This window comes from Myotis myotis, unplaced genomic scaffold (genome assembly GCF_014108235.1).
Source record: "Myotis myotis isolate mMyoMyo1 unplaced genomic scaffold, mMyoMyo1.p scaffold_m19_p_55, whole genome shotgun sequence".
In the NCBI taxonomy this organism is placed as follows: domain Eukaryota; kingdom Metazoa; phylum Chordata; class Mammalia; order Chiroptera; family Vespertilionidae; genus Myotis; species Myotis myotis.
In genome coordinates, this window is record NW_023416363.1 from 550,184 (window position 1) to 568,788 (window position 18,605).

The 18,605-nt window shown below is 54.5% G+C and overlaps 1 protein-coding gene across 1 annotated transcript in view; it reads left to right on the forward strand.

The window, feature by feature from the left end:
- ZNF274 (zinc finger protein 274) overlaps nt 1-18,305 on the forward strand; it is a 58,999-nt gene extending 40,694 nt beyond the window's left edge. Inside the window, exons 11-14 of the mRNA XM_036311475.1 lie at nt 8,347-8,853; nt 12,117-12,243; nt 12,507-12,602; nt 14,674-18,305. Of these exons, the coding sequence (XP_036167368.1) occupies nt 8,347-8,853; nt 12,117-12,243; nt 12,507-12,602; nt 14,674-16,037 (2,094 nt within the window). The 3' untranslated portion in view covers nt 16,038-18,305. The remainder of the gene's footprint in view (nt 1-8,346; nt 8,854-12,116; nt 12,244-12,506; nt 12,603-14,673) is intronic.
- Nucleotides 18,306-18,605: the final 300 nt, after the last annotated feature.

Below are 18,605 nucleotides of genomic sequence, written 5' to 3' on the forward strand. Positions count from 1 at the left end.
ACCCAAGAGCCTGTCATTTCCCAAAACAGCACAAGTTACCTGTATGTGCACTAAAATGTGTGTACGTATACATTTAGGTGAGAAGGTATGACCATGACAGCTGATGGAAAGTTTTCAAAGCTTTTAGCAGGAAATGGGAAATTCAGAATGGAACTGTGTCCATCACACTATCATTTTATTGCAAACAACCACCCAAACTTAATCAGATGTTATCCCTATAATACATTCGTAGAAATGATAAGGTATTGGAAGGTTTGTTCCCCCCCAAAAAAGGCTGAAGTGTGTATCAATAATGGTGAAGTGGAGAGGCCATCACTGCAGATTTGAGCAAAGTGAAAGCAGGTGGGAGACCATCGCCTGGAGATGCAGAGTGGAAAAGGCTAAAGCCAGGACCATGAAGAGAGGGCTGTGGCACTGGAGGTCTCAGCCCCTTGGCAGAGTTTCAGACTAACAGTTGGGGCAGAAAAGCAGGGTTAACTGATGGTCCGTTGGTGAAATTCCAAGTTTCCTCCCTCTTCTTGTTTTGCATTATCTGCCTGTGGCTGAGCAAAATAAAATAGGGAGTAAATGAGGTATCCCCCCCCCAAAAAAAAAAATTTAGTCTGGAGACTAGGAGATTGATGCTCCAGAACAAGGGCTGCCTTTTCTTGGCATCTCAGTTCCCTTCATCCTAATACCTGGTTCTGGCCCCACTCCCTTCAAAGCAAATCTTGCCATTAAACAAGCTTCCCTCCCCATCTATGGAGGCTCCCATGTTTTTCCAGATAGTCTCTTCAATATAGATGGAAGGTAGGGAGCAAGAGACGTGAAAGCTTTCAATGTGAAAGGAAAACGGATTAAGAAAAGAAAGAACAGATACTTGGGCAACCGAACATTTAAAATGGAGATTGAGCCAAGAAATAATTGCAAATGAAAATAAGTCTAAGATAACTCTAGAGAGTTATGAGGACAAAAATACACTATAATTGGCTAAAAAAAAAAGAAAGTTGGAGAAAAGGAAACTCCTGCAGAGCTGAAAGAAAATCTTAAGATCATGCCAAATACTGTCCAGGATTAGTGGGATCCATGTAGCATGAGAATTTGAGAAATTGAGAATACTGTAGTCAAGAAAACATTGTAGAAACTTCTGGAGAGTATAAGTTTAAGGGAATTTTTTTAAAAAGGAGTGTTCTAACGGTGGGGGAGAAGGGGTGTGTATCGGAACTCTAGGGTAAACAAATTGTTAAAAAGAAACAAATATACGAGACAGTTGTAGTCCAGGTGTGAGCCAGACTTTAGAAAGGAGTCTTCATTTGACTGTGATGTTAATGTTTCATCCTAGAAAAGGCAGAGGACTCATGAGATTGGAATAAAAGAGGGAGAAATATACTCAGATTGTTTTGCTTGGCCCTTCACTAAACACTATTTTTATAACTAGTATAAACAGTAGGTGCTGGTTTTGCATTTTACCAAGAAACTCGGAGGTGTAATGGCGAATTTGGGGGTGGGGTGTAGGGGAGTTTCTCTGCATCCTCATCTTAGGAAGTTAGCTTTTAGATAGAATAGGTTAGGTTACTTAGGAGGCCAAAATTATAACGTGAAACAGTGATGGGACAAAAATTGGAATCAAAGAGGATCACAGAACTAAGTAAAATCTTACTTCCTTATCCAAGAAGGAAGGCAGTACAGTGTGTAAGCCATGGAAGGTCAGAATTACAGACACAGCCTTATTTAGGAACTGGAGTAAAAACGGTTAAAAGTAGTCGGTGGAATGTGTGGCTGTTGGGTAGGGTGGAGCCGGAGACAGTTGCTTTCCACGTTAAGCCTGTCTTTCCTTCCCTGGCACACTTCTTATTCGAGTAACTTCATATATGTACCCATAGGTGAGCAAGACAGTGTACATGAGGACAATTGCAGGTGATTTGTGGGATTATGTACACTTTCCCTTTTTTTGATTCACTATTGCTGTAAAAGTAAACTGGCAATTTAAGCAGCAGGCGTGAGAGGAAAATACGTCAGACTCTCCTGTTTGCCTCATTACAGTAGGACAGAAAGTCTCCTTGGCTTCGTAGAAGTCATTGGAATTAAAGATGGGTTAATGTTATTTGTTTGTTGGTTTGTTTGTTTTTTTTTAATATATTTTAATTGATTTTTCACAGAGAGGAAAGGAGAGGGATAGAGAGTTCGATCAGTTGCCTCCTGCACACCCCCCACTGGGAATGAGCCCGCAACCAAGGTACATGCCTTTGACCGGAATCAAACCCAAGACCCTTCAGTCCGCAGGCCGACGCTCTATCCCCTGAGCCAAACCGGTCAGGGCTGGTTTGGTTTTGATTGATTTCAGAGGAAGGGAGAAACAGAAACATATGATGAGAGCGAATCACTGATCAGCTTCCTCCAGCACTCCCCTCACTAGGGACGGAGTCCGCAACCCAGGCATGTGCCCCAACCTGGAATTGCATCGTGACCTCCTGGCACATAGATTGATGCTCAACCATTGAGCCACACTGGATGGGCTGTTTTTAAGACTTGATACTGCAGAAGCCTCATCAGGAAGTCACTGTGGGCCTGGAGAGGGGGTTCGTATCCTGGGACAACTAGGCAGGGTCCGTCTGAAGAGGAAAGGCAAGTGTGTGGCCCTAACCAGTGTTGCTCAGGGTTAAAGCCTTGGCCTGTGCACCAGAGGGTCTTGGGTTTGATTCTTGGTCAAGGGCACGTACCCGGGTTACAGGTTCGATCACCGGCACCAGTCAGGACCAGTGTAGGCGGCAAGCGATGGATATTTCTCTCCCACTCCCAATGGACAAAAATAATCTCAAGTGAGGATTAATAAATAAGACGTGTGGGAATTGGCATAGCCACAATTACTCACTGTATTTCCCCAAGTGCCTTCAGGCAGTTGATGGCACCTTTCATAACATCCTTTAGGTAACAGCCCTTGTGATTCATAGGGGACCACCTTGTGATGGGCGGTCTGTACAGGGCTGGTGGGGGCTTTGCTTCTTGGGACACTTGGCCCTGCTGCCCCAACCAGTACAGTTCTGCAGCTTTCAGAAGGTGGAGCCTGGGAGGAAGGACCCACCCAACAGATCCAGCAAAGTGAATGTTTGACATTATACACACACACACATACATACAGTGGGGCCTTGACTTACGAGTTTAATTCATTCCATGATGGAGCTCATAACTCAAATTACTTGTCAAATCACTGTGACGCTCGCTGTGCCAACTAGCGGTGGGATATCTGAAGCTGGTTCGTAACATGAATTTTTTTGAGCTTGCAACTCAAAGCAAAAAATCGGCAGAGAGATGGCTCGTATCTCAAAAAAACTCATTAGTCGGGACACTCGTAAGTCAAGGCCCCACTATATATATATGTTGATTTTAGAGAGGAAGGGAGACCGCAACCCAGGCATGTGCCCTTGTCCAGAATCGAACCTGGGACCCCTCAGTCTGCAAGCCGAGGCTCTATCCACTGAGCCAAACCGGCTAGGGCTTGTGTGACATTCTTGTCCAGACATCTAAGCAAGTTCCACTCAGTAAGTCCTGAAAGTAGCTTTGTTCAGTGAAGGTGCTACTGGAGTCTCAGAATGTGTGTCTGAGGTCCCAGGGTACTATTCACGTCCCTTCTCTCCAAAATGGGGAGCCCACACAGGCTCTGTGGCTATGTGCTCCTGGAGGCAACCCCCAGTGGGAATCACACAGAGACATCTGTGTGCAGGAAGTGGGAGGACGGGGTGTCTGCAGTGAGTGCGTCCGGCCCTGCCTGAGAGGTCTTCTGCCCTTAACAAATCAGAAACCTGAGGCTCTTAAGGACCCAAGAACTGGGCTCATTTAAAATGGGAACCTAAGACCTTCCCACCTGAAATGATTCTCATACTGTGCGTAGGACCCACCTGAAAAAGGTGTTGGAATTGCAGGTTTCTGGGCCCATTTTCAGAGAGTCCATCTGGTCAGGCTTAGGTGGTACCTGGATATTTGTGTAGTTTGAGGGCACTTTCTGTAACCTATATTTGTAAACATTTTGTATTCTCAAAATTGTATATTTATGCCCAGCCAGTGTGGCTCAGTGGTTGAGCGTCGACCTATGAACCAGGAGGTCATGGTTTGACTCCTGGTTCAGGGCACATGCCCAGGTTGTGAATCCGATCCCCGGTGTTGGGCATGCGGAGGCAGCCAATAATGATTCTGTCTCATCACTGATGTTCCTGTCTCTCCCTCTCCCTTCCTCCCTGACATCAATAAAAATATACTTTTTAAAATTGTATATTTATGTTTCCTTTTTGTTGGTTTCACTTGAAGTTGTCACTTAGGTCAAAAGAAGACCCGAAAGAGAAACCACACCTATTTTGTCTTACCGCCGGCTGCTTTAAATATTTCAGAGAGGAGGGGAGAGGGGGAGAGAGAATCATCAATGATGAGAGAGAATCATTGATGGGCTGCCTCCTGCATGCCCCACACTGGGGATCGAGCCCACAACCAGGGCATGTGCCCTGACCGGGAATCTAACAGAATTCCCGGTTCATAATCCTACACATAATGTGTTTTGGGTTTTTTTTATTATAAAGCAACTTAATTTTTGCCTTTGTTCAATGGAAGTTCTTCTGTCCCATGACCTTTCCGTTCCCTTTCAGATAACTCCGCCTGGAAAACACTTTTAGGTAAGGTGCTTAGAGGATCCAGTGCCACAAAATAGCTCATGAACTTCCTTCAAAATTACAGGCCCTCTCCCTCCCTCAGCTTCCTGCCAGCCACCTGAGGGGAAGGCAGCTCCCTTCCGCTCCCTCCTCTTCTCCCTCCGTCTCTCTGGCTGTAGTTTCTGACTCCACTGGGGATGCTGCCAGGGAAGAACGCGGAGAGGAGAAGGGAATGGGATCCCTCTTAATTCTCTAACACGTGTATAAGGTGGTTTTGTGCTTTCTGAGCCGTGTAGGTGGTTCAAAGTCTCTCTCATGCGGGCACTTTCATGGGCTTCTTAGGGATACTCCATCCCTGGGGGTCTTTTCCCTACCATTTTCTTATCAGGTGGATGCCTTTAAGGTTGCTTTCCCGCCCTAACTGGTGTGGCTCAGTGGATAGAGCATCGGCCTGCGGACTGAAGGCCCGGGTTAGATTCCGGTCAAGGGCATGTACCTTGGTTGCGGGCACATCCCCAGTGGGGGGGGGGGGGGGTGCAGGAGGCAGCTGATCGATGTTTCTCTCTCATCTGTTTCTAACTCTCTATCCCGCTCCCTTCCACTCTGTAAAAAATCAATAAAAAATATATATTAAAGCCGAAACCGGTTTGGCTCGGTGGATAGAGCGTCGGCCTGCGGACTGAAAGGTCCCAGGTTCGATTCCGGTCAAGGGCATGTACCTGGGTTGCGGGCACATCCCCAGTGGGGGGTGTGCAGGAGGCAGCTGATCAATGTTTCTCTCTCATCTGTTTCTAACTCTCTATCCCGCTCCCTTCCACTCTGTAAAAAATCAATAAAAAATATATATTAAAAAGAAAAAAGGTTGCTTTCCTCTTTCCTTGGCCCCAGGGAAGCTCCAGTTTCCGTCTGCTGAGGTTCATCCGCTCTCTGGGCATCCCCACTGAACAGCACAGCACGGGACCCCTGATGGAGCCTGCACTCGCTCCCTATGGCCGCACAACAAATTTCCACCATGAGATGCCTTGCAACAAGTTTGTTCTGTCACAGTCTGGGGACTAGAATTCTGGGATCGGGTGTCAGCAGCTCCCTGTGAAGGCTCTCAGAAGAATCCCTTGCCTCACCCTGGCTGGTTTGGTTCAGTGGATAGAGCATCGGCCTGTGGACTGAAGGGTCTCAGGTTCGATTATGGCCGAGGGCACATGCCTGGGTTGCAGGCTCGATCCCCAGTAGGGGGCGTGCAGAAGGCAGCCAATCAATGATTGTCTCTCATCATTGATGTTTCTATCTCTCCCTCTCCCTTCCTCAGAAATCAATAAAAAAAAAATTAAAAAAAAAAAGAATCCCTTGCCTGGTCTTGGATCCCCCCCACATCCAGAGATTTTCCAGATTTCATGGGACCCCATGTGTAGTTTTGTGCAGGTGATGTGCCGAGGATACACGGTTGGTTTGTAAAGGAAAATTCAGGCAGAGTCTGGGGAAATGCATGTGTAGGTTAACATCGCTGGCCCGCCTTTGAGGTGGTCACACACAGCACAGAACCTGGCAAGCGGGCACCTTCTGCCCAGCATGTGCCAAAGTCCACACTCCCAGAAGCAAAGCAGGGGCTCAGTGCAAATAACGTTCTTTTACTTTTTTTTTTTTTTTTCTTTCCAGAGACTGGGCACAGACAACACTCAAAGCCTACTTCCCGGGTGACAGCCAAGGGCCCACTTTACATTTTAGGACCTTGAACATGTGCAGCCTCAGTCTGCCGTGTTCACCCTTTTTCTGTAAGTTTCATACCTCTTCAAACATGAATACAGTTAGCCACAGAGCCTGTTCCATTAAGCTGCTTAAACGGCAGCTCTGGCCGAAACTGATTTGGCTCAGTGGATAGAGCGTCGGCCTGCGGACTGAAAGGTCCTGGGTTTGATTCCGGTCAAGGGCATGTACCTGGGTTGCGGGCACATCCCCAGTAGGGGGTGTGCAGGAGGCGGCTGATTGATGTTTCTCTCTCATCAATGTTTCTAGCTATCTCTCTCCCTCCTCTCTGTAAAAAATCAATAAAATATATTTTAAAAAAAAAAACCACAAACAAAAAGAAACAGCAGCTCTGGCTACACACATGGAGAAAGCACACGGGTCATCGAGTTCCTGCTTCATACTGGTTTTCAGGAACCTGTCCTCACACCTCAGTGTGCATGATGTTTCTTGCCATGATTCCATCTTGTAGTCTTGAGATAAGAGAACGTCATCAAAAAATCATATCATGCTGCAGGCCCTAACCGGTGTGGCTCAGTGGATAGAGCGTCGGCCTGCGGACTGAAGGGTCCCGGGTTCGATTCCGGTCAAGGGCATGTACCTTGGTTGTGGGCACATCCCCAGTGGGGGGTGTGCAGGAGGCAGCTGATCGATGTTTCTCTCTCATCGATGTTTCTAACTCTCTATCCCTCTCCCTTCCTCTCTGTAAGAAATCAATAAAATATTTTTTAAAAATCAATAAAATGTATATTTTTAAAAATCATGCTGCATTTCCCCCACCCCAATAAATAATATAAGGTTCAATTTAAGGCGCTCTCTCTCTTGGGCCGGCCAGAGCCTTTCCTTCACCCCCCTCTTCCCTGAGTCACCTGCCTTTGCTTCTTGAGTCCACGCAGCCTGGCTGGCTCACTTCCTCCACGTGTCACTTCTACCTCTGTGACTTTCTAAATATACTTCTGCTTGGATTTGAGTTCCTTGGCTCTGGTTTATTTGTTATTGATTTTAATATGTTTTTTTTAATACATTTTATTGATTTTTCACAGGAAGGGAGAGGGATAGAGAGTTAGAAACATCGATGAGAGAGAAACATCGATCAATTGCCTCCTGCACATCTCCTACTTGGGATGTGCCCGCAACCAAGGTCCATGCCCTTGACCGGAATCGAACCCGGGACCCTTCAGTCCGCAGGCCGATGCTCTATCCACTGAGCCACACCGGTTAGGGCTTAATATGGTTTTTTATTGACTTCTTTTAGAGAGAGAGGGAAAGGGATCAGGGATCGATAGAAATTGATGAGAAACATCTGTCCGCTGCCTCTTGGACGCCCCCTACTGGGGATGGAGCCTGAAACGCAGGCACGTGCCCTGACTGGGCGTCAAACTGGGAACCTCTCAGGTTCAAGGCTCAACTCCCAGCCGGAGCGACACCTGCCAGGTTTATTGATTTATTAGAGAGAGAGAGAGAGAGAGAGAGAGAGAGAGAGAGAGAGAGAGAGAGAGAGACCGATTTGTTGTTCCACTTACACAATCATTGGTTGATTCTTTTTGTTTTTTTTCATCGGTTGATTCTTATTGCGCCCTAACTGGGATCAAACCCTCAACCTCGGCACGCTCCCTGACCTGAATCGAACCCGCAACCTTTTCCATGTGCGGGATGACGCTCCAACCAACCGACCCACCCAGCCAAGGCGGTAGAAATATTTTTAGAGTCCGAGGCAGCAAGGTACCCCAAAGATAAAAAGGGGCCCTGGCTGGTGTGGCTCAGTGGGCAGAGCGTCGGACTGCGGGCTGGAGGGTCCCGGTTCGATTCCGGTCAAGGCCACACGCCCGGGTTGCGGGCTCGATCCCCAGTAGGGGGCGTGCAGGAGGCGGCCGATCCACGATTCTCTCTCATCATTGATGTTTTATCTCTCTCTTCTCCGAAATTAATAAAAATATATATTTTTAAAAAAGATAAAAAGGGGGCCCCCCAACGCCCGACTTAACACCAGCTCATCCAGTTCCGGCGTAGAGAGTGTTGTGAGGGGGGCGCAGGCGGGAGCCGCCGGAGAAGAGGTGCCGACCGCGGAGGCTGGGACGCCATCCCCGCCCCCCGCGTCTCCCCGGCGACACGGCCCCGGTCGCCCCACCGCCTCGTGTCACCGCATCCCGGAGTCGCCTCGGGCCCCATTGGCCGGAAGTCGGTAGGCGGAGGCTCCCATTGGCCCGATGCCAGAAGCCTCCTATTGGTCGAAGCCTCAACAACCGGAGACCCCATTGGTTGCGCGCTGCCACGCGCCGCGCGGCCTTCTGGGAGTTGTAGTCTGGACGTCCCCGGAGCGGCCGCCATTGTCCCGCGGTGGGCGAGCAGTAGCGGACCCTGCGGCGGGGGAGGCTCGCGGGTTTGGGGTCTCCCCGCGCTCTCGTCCTTGACCTCTCGGCCCCAGATGGACCCTGAGGAGGAAGCGGCCGCGTGGGCGATGGCGGTGGCGCCGGGGCCGCCGCCGGGACGGCCGCAGGTAACAGTAACAATAGCCGTAACGACGGCGGCCGCGGGCCCGGCCGGACGTCTCCCTCCGCGTCTGACCTTTCACCCCCGCGGCGCGCGGGGAAACTGAGGCGAGGCGGGCGTGCGCGGCCGCTCCCCCGCCTCCCGGGCTCGGATGCGGCTGAGGGTCCTTCCCGGGACCCTGGCCTGCGGGCCGGGCAGCCCCTCGGGAGGCGAGGAGACGTCAGGCGGCCCCGCCCCCCGTGAGGGGCGGAGAGATACCCCGGGCCCCGGCGAGTCCAGGCGGAGTGGCCGCTGCCTGTGCTTGTCTGGCTGAGCGTGACCTATGAACCGGGAGGTCAAGGTTCAAGTCCTGGTCGGGGCGCTGCGGGCTCGTGGGGGAGGGGGGGGTGCAGGAGGCAGCTGATGCCTGATCCTCTCTCATTGATGTTTCTCTCCCTCCCTCTCCCTTCCTCTCTCTAAAATCAAATTTTTTTTTAAAAAAAATGCCGCCCAGCTGGTGTGGTTCAGTGGATAGAGCGTCGGGCTGCGGACTGAAGGGTCCCGGGTTCGATTCCAGCCAAGGGCACCTGCCTGGGTTGTGAGCTCGATCCCCAGTGCGGGGCGTGCAGGAGGCGGCCGATCCATGATTCTCTCTCATCGTTGATGTTTCTATCGCTCTGTCCCCCTCCCTTCCTCTCTGAAATCAATAAATAAATTTTAAAAAAGAATAACTTTATTTAAAAAAATAATAATAATAATAAAAGTGCTGTTTCTCCCCATTGTAAGGAGACAAAAGTCAGAATTCCTGAAGCTGGCATCTTTGAACTTTTTTTTTTTTTAAATGCTCACTGGAGGATATGTTTACTGATTTTTAGCAGAAAGGGGCGGGGGGGGGGCGGACAAAGAGCGAGAGAGAGAGAGAGAGAGAGAGAGAGAGAGAGAGACATGGATGTGAGAGAGCAACATGGGTCAGCTGCCTCCTGCACCGGCCCCCACTGGGGATTGAGCCTGAGCCCCGGGCATGTGCCCTGACTGGGAATTGACCTGTGACCATCTGGTTCTATATATATATATATATATATATATATATATATATATATATTTTGTATTTATCATTATTATTTATTTGTTTGCTTATTTTTATAATTTTTTTTTTTTTTTTGTCTAAAGTTTTACATATGTCCCTTTTTCCCCAATTGACGCCCCCCCCCCCACCCCCAGCCATTCCCACCCGGGCAAGCCCCCACTGCCCCAGGGCCTGTGTCTGTTGGTTATGCTGATATGCATGAATACAAGTCCTTTGGTTCATCTCTAACCCCCCTCCCCTTCCATTTGTCTCTGGATCTATTCTTGTTCATTAGTTTATGTTGATCGTTATACCCCACACATGGGTGAGATCATGTGGTATTTTTCCTTCTCCGACTGGCTTATTTCGCTGAGCATAATGCTCTCCAGGTCCCTCCATGCTGTTGCAAATGGTAAAAGTTCCTTCTTTCTTACAGCAGCGTACGTAGTGTTCCATCGTGTAGATGCACCACAGTTTTCTAATCCACTCATCTGCTGATGGGCACTTGGGCTGTTTCCAGATCTTAGCTATGGTGACTTGTGCTGCTGTGAACATAGGGGTGCATATCTCCTTTCTGATTGGCGTTTCTGGGACTCCTGGTCCTTAGGTCTATGCTCAGCGGGGAGATAGAAACATGGTCAGCTGCCTCCTGCACGCCCCCCACTGGGGATTGAGCCCGAAACCCAGGCAGGTGCCCTGAGGGAGAAGCCAATGGGCAGCCCTTCTGCGCAGGGGAGGGCGCCGGGCCTGGAGACACTGTCCAGCCCGTTGGTGGGTTCTTGCACGTGCCCGGACCTGGGCTCACCCCTGCACCCGAGGCCTATGGGGACGGCGCTCTCCCTGCCAGGGCTCCATCTGCTTGGAGGTTTTCTCTTAGCTCCTTTGTTAGCTTTGTTATGTGGCCTTTACTCTTGAGTTGTACGATTTCTTTGTGTCTTCTGGATCCAGATCTTCTATCGGATTAGTGTGTGTGTTGCAGTTAGTACCTTCCATTACGTGGGTGTCTGTTCGCTGGAGTCTCCTCTGGGGCACAGGTTTTTCCTGTTGAGGGCGTTCCGTTTACTTCCTGCTTGTGCTTTTTGCTGTGTCTCTAAGAGTCCTTTGCCAAGTCCAAGGGCATGAAGATTATCCCTGTGTTTTCTTCTAAGAGTTCAGTCGCTTCGGCTCCTACGTTTACGTGAGGCAGGGGACCGACGTTATGCTTGTGCACGCGGCTCCCTGCTTGTCCTGGAGGACGTGTCTCAGCCACGCAGGCCCCGCCACAGCCCCGAGGAGGCAGGAAACGAGGAGGCCGTGTGGGTCCCTGCTCCGGGCTGCTTTTTGTTGTTGTTGTCAGTTCTCACCCGAGGACATTTTTCTGTTGATCTTTAGAGAGAGTGGGAGGGCGGGGGAGAGACAGGAAGAGGCACACACATCCATTGGTTGCCTCTGGCACGCACCCTGCCCAGGCCCGGGCATCGAGCCCTAACCGAGGTCCGTGCCCTTGACTGGAACGGAACCTGAGGCCCTTCAGTCCACAGGCCGGTGCTCTATCCACTGAGCCACACTGGCCAGGGCTGTGGGACACATTTTAGGTACATTGTATCAGTGTCTAAAAATTAAGAGTTTTCCCTTGAAAACATGACCTAATTTTCAGCTTCTCACCAGAGACGGGCAGTTCTGACCACTTGAGGCCGCGTTTCCCCACAGTCAGTTGAGTCCGGCTGCCCCTGTACACGGGGCCCATCCCCTGTCCCCTCCAGTGTCGGCCTCGGGTTAAACGCTCGCACTGGCCACGCCAGCCCTGGGAGCCTGCTCGGTCCCTGAGGGCAGGGGGTTTCCGACTCTTCACTGTAGCCCTCTTGTCAGAGCGGCCAGGCCTGGCTTTGAGCCTGAGGGTTCGTGTTAACTGTAGATGCATAACAAACCCTCCCAGGCCCAGGGCCTGACAGCAGCCGTTCCGTGGCCCACAGATCTGCGAGGCAGGAGTGCAGACGGCCTCTGTCCGCACCCTCACCTGTCTGAGACCAGTTGTAGGTCTGCGGGGGTGGTTCTGATCTCACTGGCGGCTCTCACATGTCCTCGCTTTGCCATCCACAGGGACATATAGAAGCCCCGTAGGTGCCAGCGAGACCCGGCTCACATCCCCAGAACATGCACTGTCAGGACCCTGGCTGCCGTCTCCTCCTCTTCCTGCGAACGCTGAGGGGACACCCAGCTGATTGATCCTGTGTGTGATGTTTCAGGAGCCGGTGACCTTCCGGGACGTGGCCGTGGACTTCTCCCCGGAGGAGTGGGGGCGGCTGGACCCGGCGCAGAGGACGCTGTACCGGGACGTGATGCTGGAGACCTTCGGGCACCTGCTCTCTGTGGGTGAGGCCGCTGCCCGAGCTGAGAGCAGATTCCTGCACTAATTCTTCATGGGTAGCAGGTCGTAGTTGCCTGGGGCTGGGGACCAGGACCTTGGGTTCTTCCCTGAGGGACGTGTGGACGGGGAGGTGTCCGCCCTTCTCTGTCCCGTGGCAGAGCCTCCTCCTGTGTGAGACTCCCCGCCTGGCGGTCAGGGGTCCAGGGCTGGGGGCGGGCTGCTGCTTCGTGTCCCGAGCAGAACCCACATTCCATGTCTCTGTTTCCAGGGCCTGAGCTTCCCAAACCGGAAGTCATCTCCCAGCTGGAGCGAGGCGCTGAGCTGTGGGTGGTGGAGCACGGACTCGCCCAGGGCTGCTGTCCAGGTGGGGATCCCTATGGGGCGCTGCTGGGAATGGGTGGTGAGCCGGGTCCTCCAGACCAGTGCTCACAGCGAAAGGTGACGGGGAAGGTCCAGAAAGGGGAAAGGGCGGGCGAGGCCAAGTCCAGAGGAAGGCAGCCTCCAGGCCGCTGTCCCCATGGGCTCCGGGTCACTGTCCCCGTGGGCTCCGGGTCGCTGTCCCCATGGGCCCCGGGTCGCTGTCCCCGTGGGCCCCGGGTCGCTGCTCCCCGTGGGCCCCGGGTCGCTGTCCCCGTGGGCCCCGGGTCGCTGTCCCCGTGGGCCCCGGGCCGCTGTCCCCGTGGGCCCCGGGCCGCTGTCCCCGTGGGCCCCGGGCCGCTGTCCCCGTGGGCCCCGGGCCGCTGTCCCCGTGGGCCCCGGGTCGCTGCTCCCCTGGTGCTGAGTCTGGTGGTGGTTGCAGCAGCCAGAGAAAATGGGTCCACCTTCACCTCAGTGCACTAAGCAGGGAGCCCTCCTGGGCCTGGGGGCCTCGGCCCTGCAGCTCCCCAGGGTGTCCTGAGGTGGGCACCCTGCTTGCTTGTGGCCTGTGACTCGGGTTTTATAAAACTGAGCTGCTCGCCTGCCCTGAGCCCCCAGGCTGCTGCTCCAGGCTTCGTTCAGCGTCTGCTCCCAGCTCCTGACGGCAGGCTCTCCCTCTGTTGGGGTGACTGCTTGATCCCCAGCATCTGAGGTCAGATAGCAAGTGTTTTAGGCTTTGCAGGCTGCGTGTAGTCTGTTTTCTATCACCATGAAAATAACAGCTTAAAACAACACACATTGGGCAGGGAGAGCGGGTGGGCTAGAAGGGGTCAATGGTGGGAAAAGGGGTATTTGTAATACTTTCAACAATAAAGGTAAGTTTTATAAAAACAGTCACACACACTGATGTCTAAGTTCTGTCTGTCAGACCCGGCTGGTTTTCCTGCTCCGGGTCACGTGGCCATAGTCACGTCAGCCAGGCTGGGGTGGGCTCACTGGGAGGCCGCACCGGGCTGCTGGCCAAGTTCAGCTTTGTGCGTCCTGGGACTGAGGGTCCCGGGTCTTTGCAGACCATCGTCCAAGGGCTGTTCTCAGCTCAGAGGCTCCTGCACTCCTGACTGATGCCCCTGCACAAGCGCTCCCCGTCCTCCTCCCTCGTCCCGTAAACGTTGAGGGGGTGGCTTTGAGACCACCCGGGTAACCCAGATTCTTTTTTCTTTTTTTGTATTTTTTATTTTAATCCTCACCAGAGGATATTTTTTCCATTGATTTTTAAAGAGAGTAGAAGGGAAGGAGGGGCAAGAGAGAGAGAGAGAAATTGATGAGGGAGAGAGGCCCACTGATAGGGTGCTTCCACATGTTCCCTAAATATGTTTTTATTGATTTTAGAGAGAGGAAGGGCAGAGAGAGAAACATTGATTGGTTGCCTCCCTCATGCACTCTGACCAGGAACCAGACCCACAGCCCAGGCATGTGCGCTGACCGGGAATCGAACCGGTGACCTTCGGTGCACTGGACGTGCTCAGCCAATAGCCACACCGGCCGGGGCCCATCTCCCTGCTGTGAGGGTCCAGGGCAGCTGATGGCGACCTTCCTGCCGCCTGCAGACCCTCCAGGCAGTGCCCCCGTGGCTGCGACTGGACCGCAGGCCGGAGGTTAGAATTCTGCCTGTGGTGCATTTTTTTTTTTTTTTCTACAGACAGACCCTTTTCAAACACAAAATCCTGATCACTTATGTGATATAACGTCTAATCACTGGGTTGTCCATTTAAACTAAATATACCGGTACCGGTATTGTATGTCAGCTGTGAGTGAAAAAGTAAAAACTAAAGTTTAGAAACAAACTAACATAAAGGCCACCCGTCGCTGGGGTACCTCGCTTTCCGCCTGTGCTCTGGGCGGCCGCCCCGCCCGGGGAGGGGCCTGGAATGGGGTCGGAGGATGGGTGAGGGCAGCGGTGGGTGCAGCCGGGCACTGGCGTTGGCATCAGAGCAGACCTCGGCCTGGGGGGGGGCGGGCGGGGGGGGCAGGCCGACTCCCCTGTTCCTTCCCGGCCTCATAGCTCTGCTTTCTTCCAGGCTGGGACCCGGGACCTGAAGGGCCCGCGCCGCCCGCGGGGCAGGTCCTTCCTGAGGAGGCGCCGTCCAGCGTCGCGGACAGGACAGGCCTCCCGGGGGCCGCCGCCCGCCCCGCCCCGGGGGAAGGCTGGGGCGAGGAGGACCAGGGCGGCTCCCGGCCCGCGGAGTTCCGCCTCGAGGCAGCACCCGCTCCGGGGAGGAGCCCCGAGAGCCCCGGCCCCGGGGAGAGCCGTGCCCCGAGCGCAGACCTGGGCCCGTTCCCCGCGGCCCCCGGGAGCGCGGCCTCCTGTCCCTCCGACTCGCCGGCCACAGACTCGGGGGCCCATCCCCGCGCCCCCGGCCAGCAGCCCGGCTCCTCGGAGCCGCCCTGGGACGGCGGGGCCCTGGCGGAGCTCGCGGCCGGCCCCCCCGAGAAGCCCTACAAGTGCGCGGACTGCGGCAAGGCCTTCAACCACAACGCGCACCTCACGGTGCACAAGCGCATCCACACCGGGGAGCGGCCGTACATGTGCAAGGAGTGCGGCAAGGCCTTCAGCCAGAACTCCTCGCTGGTGCAGCACGAGCGCATCCACACGGGCGACAAGCCCTACAAGTGCGCCGAGTGCGGCAAGTCCTTCTGCCACAGCACGCACCTCACCGTGCACCGCCGCATCCACACGGGCGAGAAGCCCTACGCCTGCCAGGACTGCGGCCGCGCCTTCAACCAGAACTCCTCGCTGGGCCGGCACCGGCGCACGCACACCGGCGAGAAGCCCTACGCCTGCAGCGTGTGCGGGAAGGCCTTCTCGCGGACCACCTGCCTCTTCCTGCACCTGCGGACGCACACGGAGGAGCGGCCCTACGAGTGCAGCCACTGCGGCAAGGGCTTCCGGCACAGCTCCTCGCTGGCGCAGCACCAGCGCAAGCACGCGGGCGAGAAGCCCTACGAGTGCCGCCAGCGGCTCATCTTCCAGCAGGCGGCGCTCGCGGCGCACCCGTGGGCGGGCGCCCTGGGCTGCGACCCGGCCCTGGCGCCGGGGGAGAGCGCCCCGCGCAGTGACCGGCCCTTCCGCTGCGGCCAGTGCGGGAAGTGCTTCATCCAGAGCTCGCACCTCATCCGGCACCAGGTGACGCACACGCGGGACGGGCCTCGCGGGCGGCGGCGGCGGCGGCCGGAGCAGCCCCTGGGCCGCAGCTTGGTGCCTCACCTGCACCCAGGCGAGGCCCCCGGGGACGGGCCCCGGGCAGGGCCGCCTGCCAGCAAGGCGCTCGCGCTGTTTGACATCCAGGGGATCGTGCAGGACAGGAAGCCCGTGCACGTGATTGCGGTGGAGGAGCCGCCCGTGGGCGCGTCCGTGGTGTTTGACATCAAGGAGGCCCCCTAGGCGGACGGGCACCGCAGCGACCGACCCGGCGCAGGGGCCGCGTGGGGCTGACGCGGGGAGGAAGGCCTGGGCGCCCCCGCTCTCCCCAGACGCCGGAGCTTGGGGGGCCTCCGGTCTATGGAGCCCGGTGCACCCTTTAAACTCTTACTTTCTGTTGCCTCTGGGACCCTGAGACGGGTTCACAGGTCACGTCAGGAAGCCCACATGGGCCCCGTTCTGTGCAGGATGATTGAAGCAAAAGTAACTGTAATGGAGTAACGTGTCCCAGCCGGTGCGGAAGCTCCCAACCGAGCAGTCATGCCGGGGACCTGGCAGGGCCTGTGGGCATCGTCTAGTAACTGGGTCTGAGGTTGGGAAGCATTGAGAGGGGCATTCCTGTCCGGGACCGGATTTTTTTTTTTTTTTTAATCCTCACCAGAAGAATAAAAAATTTTTCCTATGGATTATTTTTTTAGAGAGTGGAAGGGACCGGTGCAGAGGAGAGAGAGACAGAGAGAAACATTGTTGTGTCAGAGACACATCCATTGGTTGCTCCCACTCGTGCCCCAAAGGGAGCCACAGATTGAATCTGCAAATAAGGTACGTGCCCTTGGCCAGAAACCTAACCCTGGACCCTTCAGTCCACAGGCCGGTGCTCTAACCACTGAGAAACCTGCCAGGCGGGAGGTGGATCTTCAGAGAGTTGACTCGCTCTTGGAAGAATTTTGAGCAAAACAAAATGCCATTGCATTTCTGGGAAGTTCTCAGCGTGCGGGATTAGTGTGTTCACCCGTGAAGCCGGCCGAGGGTCTCCGTTCACACTTACACACAGATTGTTTCATAGGCACACGCGGCGTCCCCAGGGCCAGTCTGCACTTCGCGGGCTTCAGAGCAGCTTGCCCCACCCCCATCAGCCACGTCAGCCACCCTCATGCCCAAGGCAGACGGCACGGAAGCCCTGAGATGCCACTGCTCCTGGGAAAGCCATTGCCTGGGAAAGCCGGCGCTGCTCTGAGCCGCCGGCTGGTTCTCCATCGGTGACGGCTGGTTGTCAGGACTGCAGGAGGCAGGGCCACTGCGTCTTGTGGGCTCGGGCAGGGATGCTGCTCACCATCCCATAATGTCCACGCTGCCAAGGGAGAGGCACCGCGCCCAGCACCAGCTGCCGTTTCCCAAACTGTATATTGGTTGGGCGGGGCTGTGCTAACAATGTTTTACGTTTGTTTGTTTTTTTATTGATTTCAGAGAGGAAGGGAGAGGGAGAGACAGAAACATCAATGATGAGAGAGAATTCTTGATGGGCTGCCTCCTGCATGCCCCCCACTGGGGATCGAGCCTGCAACCGGAGCACGTGCCCTTGACAGGAGTGGAACCTGGGACTCTGTCCACTGAGCCGCACCAGCGAGGGCTCTTCTTCCGTCTATATTCGTTCTGGGGGGGAATTTTGTCGCCATCTCCAGCCTGCCCACCAGCTGCTCCTCGCTTTGCCTGGTGAAATGCCCTCTGATCTGGCCTCACACCCCAGGTGTGCTGGGGCTCCTCGTGAATTGTGTGACGTCACCTTGTATGGGGGCTCTGCTGGAGGCCGCAGATGTCCGTGCCAGGTGAGGCCAGACTTCTGAGAACATGGTTTATTTCTGTGTGACGCGGGGCATGCTCACGGGACCTTCATGTTCACAGTTGCAAACCCCGCCTCGATCATCTTACTGCTCTCCAATTTTAAACCTGAGCAAAGCCAAGCTGGCCAACTTGGTCCACGCTGTTGTTGACGTACAGAGCACTGTGATAGCCCTGGCTGGTTTAGTCAGCGGTTAGAGCCTTGGCCCGTAGACTGAAGGGTCACGGGTTCGATTCCGGGTCAAGGGCACGTACCTCAGTTGCAGGCCCCCCAGCCCCAGTAGGGGCACGTGCAGGAGGCAACCGAACGATGTATCTCTCATGTCAACCTTCTCTCTCCTCCCACCCACTGTCTCTAGAAAGTCGTGGAAAGTCATCCTCGGGTGAGGATTGCCGGTCGGGCACATGCCCATGTGGCACACTCGATCCCCCGTGTGGGGCGTGCAGGAGGCAGCCGATCCATGATTCTCTCTCATCTTTGATGTTTCTATCTCTCGCTCCCTTTGCCTCTCTGACATCAATAAAGAACATATTTTTAAAGTGACAGGAGAGGATTGTATCTTGGGTGGGGGCGCACGGTGCAGTGTATGGATCTTGTAACAGAAGCCCACACCTGAAACCTATATGATCGTGTTGACCAGTGTCACCCCAATAAATGTAATAAAAACAAAAGCCCAGGGTTTGAATCTCCCGCTTTCTAACCTAGAGTGGAGCCAAGTGGACCCCATAGACACGGCACCTGCCCTGCTGCACATCAGTCATTTCCTCCGAGACACAGACGCGGCCTCCCTGTTTGCTGTTCCCCCGGCACGGGCATCGCAGGGAAGTTAGCTGCAGCCATTCCCATCCAAAGTAGGAAGGAAGCAGCACTGGCCCTGGGGTGGGAGGCACTGCAGCCGGCGGGAGGCAGGTGAGGCCGGCGGAGCCCAGAGTCCCGGAAAGACGGGCGTCTGGCGGCTCAGCCAGCGCTGA